Source organism: Aplysia californica, unplaced genomic scaffold (assembly GCF_000002075.1).
Source record: "Aplysia californica isolate F4 #8 unplaced genomic scaffold, AplCal3.0 scaffold00606, whole genome shotgun sequence".
In the NCBI taxonomy this organism is placed as follows: domain Eukaryota; kingdom Metazoa; phylum Mollusca; class Gastropoda; order Aplysiida; family Aplysiidae; genus Aplysia; species Aplysia californica.
The window spans coordinates 90,854-97,172 of record NW_004797876.1 but is presented as its reverse complement, the minus strand read 5'-3'; the positions used below and the strand labels follow the sequence as shown (position 1 = coordinate 97,172).

The 6,319-nt window shown below is 42.3% G+C and overlaps 1 protein-coding gene across 1 annotated transcript; it reads right to left on the bottom strand.

Annotated features, from left to right (window-relative positions):
- Positions 1-606: 606 nt before the first annotated feature.
- LOC101850840 lies at positions 607-5,966 on the bottom strand. The gene is made up of 3 exons (XM_013087586.2): positions 5,606-5,966; positions 3,963-4,301; positions 607-823 (listed from the first exon to the last, which is right to left on the bottom strand). The coding sequence occupies exons 2-3, from the start codon at positions 4,282-4,284 to the stop codon at positions 642-644; spliced, it is 504 nt and encodes a 167-aa protein (XP_012943040.1). The 5' UTR covers positions 4,285-4,301; positions 5,606-5,966; the 3' UTR covers positions 607-641.
- Positions 5,967-6,319: the final 353 nt, after the last annotated feature.

Below are 6,319 nucleotides of genomic sequence, written 5' to 3'. Positions count from 1 at the left end.
TCCACAGTTCAGCTGAACCGTTGGGATCTGTGTAAAAGTAAAGAAGAAGAAGTGCAGGGACCCGAGAAAAAGATCAACTTAATCGAAGATCAGCTAAATCGGAGTTGACTGCAGTATGTTACTAATACTAGGTAGACAAAAGGAGCAACTTCATCAGCCAACAACATCTTAGTTTTAGTTTTTAATTTAGTAAGGTTTAATGGCGTTCGCAACTGCTAAGGTCATTATGAGCGCCATGGGGTGGATGTCAACAGAGAAGTCCAAACGGGGAATCAGGCTTTCTCTGCTGGACTCTCTATCCTCAACAGCACAAAGTCTGCTTCGACTATCAAGGCACCCCGGAAATAGTTCACAAGAGAGTGACAAGCATACAAAGGAAGTAGAGGTAAAAATGATGATAGTAAGGATGAGGAAAGAAAAAGCAGCAGTTCCCTCCCTATGTTTTCCGGCACAGTATGAGCATGACATTGATAAATCAGCCCATTTACTATAAGTGATATTTACAATTCTACTGTGCATAAGAACAATATATTCCCCCTTTGGGAATGGCCTAAAGGCACTTCAGTCAGCAGCAGTAGCACTGCCCTGGTGGGGGGCGGCAACACCCAATAACAACGTCGATACAATACGTGACACGTACGCTATGCGAATGTGCAAGACTTACAGGCATTGTAGGAGAAGGAGGAATGTGAGTCCCCTCTCACATCGGGCGACACTTCGGTGGAGTCTATCCCCGACTCCGAGGAAGCGTACGCCAAACCAGAGCTTGGAGCACCGGGTCCGACTACTAGTCCGACTCTCGCTGGGCTCACACGTCTGCTCTCTGAATTCAGAGTTTGTAAAAAAGAACACCAAACAAACAAAAGTGTCAACATTGAATTAGATGTTATCTTTCTAAATAATTCTCATCAGTCATTACATTACAATAATTACATTGTCAACCTACCCAAAGTACCACCAACAGGTACCCTCACACTGACAACTGACAAGGGGACTCCTGTGGCCTAGAGGTTTTAAAAGGTATTGAATCAAATGCCTCTCATTCAATAGGTCCCGGGTTCTAATCCGGATAGTGACAGACATTTTCTTCTCTAAATTTGTCTCCTTTCATATCCTTTCCTGCTCTGTAAGTAACACTTCTGTCATCTGCTTTCGCCTCCACTTTCTGCTCTCACCCCCTCACCTCCTTTGCCCCCTCATCTGGGCTCCTGACTCTTTCTGCAGCCTTTCTACTGCTACTCCTTGGCTCCTTCTTACTGCTGTTTTTCACACCCCAGCTGATCTTCTGGGTAGAAAGATCTACACCTAGCCTTCTTGGACAAGGGCGAAAAATCTCGGAAGTCCCGAGTGCAAGTTGTTAACGTTAAAGATCCCTTGTTGGTCCAAAATCGATGAGTAGGCTTCTCCCCCTCCCACCCTTCCCTGAGGGAACCAGAATGCAATTCAAAAGCTGACCATGCAAACCTGATTGATAAATTGCTACCCCTTAAAACTTTTAAACCATCAAATTCGATGAAACAGGGAGGTATTTTCCCATTCGTTGGGCAATTTTTATCCAATTTTTTATTTGGGGCTCATCACATTTCATGTTGATTTACTGAAAATCGTCAAAGGTATAAAAAAAATTGTAAATTTGCAGTTTCCAAGGGTACTTAGACTTTCGAGGTCACCAAACATTGGTGGCCATTTTACCGCTTATATAGTATTTGACGCCAGGCGACCCCACCTTCTTCAAACTACAAATGTTTCGACTTCTCATCAAAAGCAAGACAAATGAACAAGCTTTTTAATCCATCCGTACGCCCTGGGGTTGTATTCTTCACATTTTAGAATACTTCTAGTATGAAGATCTCTTTGAAACTTTCAGTATTTTAAAAAATCATTTTGACAGACTGCTATGCAAAGCATACAGGTCGGATTAATGTGTAAATTTCCTCTTTGGAAAGTGGTGGCACAGAGTTCCCAACGTTGTATGGATACGATAGTAAAACTACACAACGTACAGATCTAATAGAAGGGTTAACAAGCCCCTGATTTCACCACGCTGCGACACATAGTCCCAAACAAATTATGATTAAAACAACAATTAATAACAAAATTGAAGAATCACAAAAGAATTATGACTTTATATCTATCCAATCATCATATTAAAAAAAAAAATTTCACAGGCTACATCATTTTTACATTATAGTTCAAGAAAAACTCTTGCAATGCATTCAAAGCTGTGTTTGGCTACTTAAATTTACTTTTAACTTTTAGTCTTTTATAAAATGTGAATCCCACATTGCTTAGATTTAAAATGTATATCCCACATTGCTATCTCATAGCTGCCACTCAGGAATTTAAAAAAAGGAGGAAATTCACGCGAAGGCGTAGCGCGCTCTCTGAAACCAGTGAGATCCAGAGGCAATATATATACTGGAAAATCTAGCCTACGGTTTTGGAAGGGAAAACTGTCATATTGTTGACCATAGGCAACGGAATTAAAATGTATTTGAAAAAAACAAAACAAAACAACAACAACAAAAAACCATAAAGGTACTAAGTTGACTAACAAGCATTTGAGTCAATTTGGCACAGCTTCGACTTGGTGATTAAAAATCCAGCGTTTTTTGCCAGCTGGTGTCTCATAAAAAGATTTCTTTCACTTCAAAAGATGTAGAGCAGTATCGGATCAAGGAGGCAGGCACTCCTGTACAATTGCGGTCCCGTTTGCCTTGCACTTAGTGCCCCTGTAGTGTGTTTCTTATTTAGAGGATCTAAACTGAAATAAAATTATAGCCTAGGCTATCTAATCTAGATCTAGAATCTAGAGATATAATCTAAATATGTGTAGATCTAGATTATATCTAGAGATAGATTTATATCTAGATCTAGATTCACTTCCACAGCCACAATAGCCGTCATGTAAACAAACGGGACCGCAATTGTACAGGAGTACAATTTCCTGCTTCTTTCTCATTCCAGCTCCTTTTAATTTTGCGTATTCTGCATCAATTTCGCTCAAATTCCCGCCGTTTTCAATGACAACTCGGCGCGCCAACGTCCCGATGCCCGATCGACACTGTGTTGCTCCACCCACAACAATAAACAATGTGAAACTAGCACTGGCTGGGCCAAGAAGAACGGAAGTAGAAAGCTTAGCTACGGGCAGACATTAGGGCTGGATCCTGCTCGTAAAATTTGAGAGTGGCGATTCGCGATTCAGTCGGCTTCAATGAATCGCGAGTACGCGAGAGCTCGTGGAGCTGTGGCGGAACACTGACTGAAACGGAACAGTGTCATATCAACGCCTCTTGGTGAGCACGAGTCCCACTCTTGTTGTTCCACCATCCTCTCCGCCCCACACCCTTTGTTGCGCTGCTCTATCAACTGACCTCAATTAGTGACCCCCATAAATTCCCCCCCCCCAACCCCACCATTCGCTAAAACAATGGCTCCATAAAATTCCTTCTGTCTATTGGTTGGACCCCGTTCATTTTGTTTTAATAGGGGGGTTGGACTATACCATCTTTTGTAAAATAAGGGGAGCCATACTAAGTGTTCCGTTCCATTCTTGCGCTCGTGACTCGACTCAGTAGTAGGTTAAACTAGCCACAAGGTGGTGACAGCGACATGGGAGTGAATCGGGAATCGTTTGGCGATACTGTTCCGCGTTCCGCTGAAGTGAATCGTGTTCCGCAGGAAAGTGACGATTCAGTTCCGTTCTCGCGCTCGTGACCCAGCCCTAGCAGACATGCGCAAGCCGCGTTTTCGTCTCTCTCCCGGTTCGGTGTTTTCCTCGGGGAAAAAAAAAAATGAAATTTGCGACCAAGAGCGGTCCAGCGGAGGAAGGAGGAAAGTAGCGGGAAAAGCTAGATGAAGCGGAGTTTCCGCTATTTAGCGGGAAAGTGGCAGCTATGTATCTATCTATACACACATGATCATGAGGCCTGTGTAGTAAAAGTGTGAGAAAATGTCACCTGATGACGAGCACGGAGGGATGATTGGAGTCCTCAGGAACTCGCATGTTGGTGACCTGGGATCCAGGACTAAAGACGGGATGGGCACGGGCTCAGGGGTCGCAAGGCTGGCGCTGGAGACACTTTTGTCCACCACAATGGGAGTGCGAAAGATATGCTCCGATGGTGACCTCGGGTCAAGGTCAAGGATTCGTTTGTGGCGAAGAACTGTCGGTGTTGAATCGTTGGTCTCTGCTTGTGGCTCCGATGACTCGGACGACTGAGGTACAGTGCTGTCAGTGTCGTCGTACAACATATCCAGTACGGAGTTCAAGGCACCCATCTCTGCCAATACTGGCTCTGAAATACAGCGTTCAAGAGAAAGCAAATGAGCATTGCTCCTTTATCAAGCTACTGTGTAGAAGAGAATGACACAATAATGACATTTCATTTGAAGAACAAAGTGTATACAGACCCGTTAACCGGGAACAAAGTCACGAAATATACAGACCCGGTAGGGGAACTCTTTTGTAATTTCGGAAAGTTTCAGCGCCCAGACCCGGTAGTGTGTGTGTGTGTGTGTGAGAGAGAGAGAGAGAGAGAGAGTAGGGGGAAGTGCTAGCAAACAAATGTATATGACATGCCCCAGTTGGCTGGAGGGAACGAGAGAAAGATAGAGTAGAAAATAGGTGGGGAGAAAGAAAGACAGAGACAAACAAAGAAAAAGAGAATGCGAGCGATACACAGAGACAGGAGAGAGAGAGAGAGGGGGGGCAGAGAAATAGACTTTTTATAGAGAGGGTGACTGCTCGAGTGAAATTATGACATTGTCTTCAATTGTGATTTCTCCAACTCCAAAACGGAGGAAAAACGATCGTTCCTCGAAAAGATATCCGCAATCTTCATTTAGATCTAGATCTAGATTTTGGCTAATCTCGAAACTAGATCAATGATTTATGGCCTTCGATGATTTATGTCTGTCTGTCTAGATCTAGGCCATAGATCTAGAAGGACCTAGGTCTACCCTGAGCCAAGAGGGCGCTGAAACTTTCCGAAATCACAAAAGAGTTCCCCTACCGGGTCTGTATACTTTGTGACTTTGTTCCCGGTTACCGGCTGTATACACTCCCTTTGAAGAAAGAACATGTTATTTTGTCTCTAAAAAAGTCTTTATTGTGATGTGAGTAAAAGAAACTAAAATTAGGCCATAAAAATCTAGAGTCAACCTTTCTCCCCAGCTAAGGCTCAAGTCCAAGGTTAAACAGTTTTAGAAAACTAGATATATTGATCTATCTAGTCTAGATTTAGAATTATAATTTTTTTCTCTCTAGATCTAGTTTTAAAGGTCTCCCTGCTGACCGAGATCCTGACGCAGCAGATTCAAATTCAGCTTGAAAATGAAAGAGTTTGGCGTTTTAACTTCTACGTAAAATCTAGATCTAGATTCTAGATTAGATCTTTAGACTCTAGCCTGGCCTAGATCTAGATCTAGCTAGAATAGATCTAGAAATCTAATTAAAGTTTACGGAAGTAAAGTTTAAGTTTAAAGTTAGGCCTAAGCTGAAGGATTTATAACTGACTACCGACTAATCATTTTTCTTCTCAGTAATTAGATAGATCTAGATCTCTAAATTTTCTAGATCTAAATCAGTAACAGTGCTTACCACGAGCAAGTTTTCCAGGCCCAGGTTATCACACTTCACTGCACCTAACTGCAATACCAGGTTGTCTTTCCCGTTTCACTTTTTTTCCAGATCTGCGACTGGCGAGCCTCCTAACCTAATGAATGACCAAGACGATACACAATTGATATTGTACAGCGTTCAAAGAGTTTGACTAACAACACCAAGTCGAATCGTACATGAGTCACTTTGCTCCTGTGACTTGAGTCCAAAGCACAAACTTTTCATGTGACTTCGTTTTAATTATTTGTTTTCCTTCCTCTCCTTCCTCGTTTCTTGCCTTCCTTCGCTGACTTACTTTCTTTCTTCAAACTTCCCGGCGTTGAGCCAATAACAGACTCGGTCTCCGCACTTGACGAGTCTTGATTGGCTAACGACTGGTGTGTAAATAGACCAAAGTCAGGGGCGTCTCCGTTCGTATTTACTGATAGCCTTGTAACTAAATTTAACGTTCAGATCTAATTTATTTTCAAATTCTAAGCCGAAGAAATATTATTATTTTTATTCGTTTACCTTTAAAATGAACTAAATCCCCGCCTTTGCAAACATCTCTTTTATCTGGCTTTTTTTGGAACGTTAATTTGCTTGTTCTACATTTTCTTTTTTTCTAGTTTGTCGCAGATGCCGTTGCTGTCTTCTTCTTCTTCTTCTTCTTCTTCTTCTTCTTCTTCTTCTCCTTCTTCTTCTTCTTCTTCT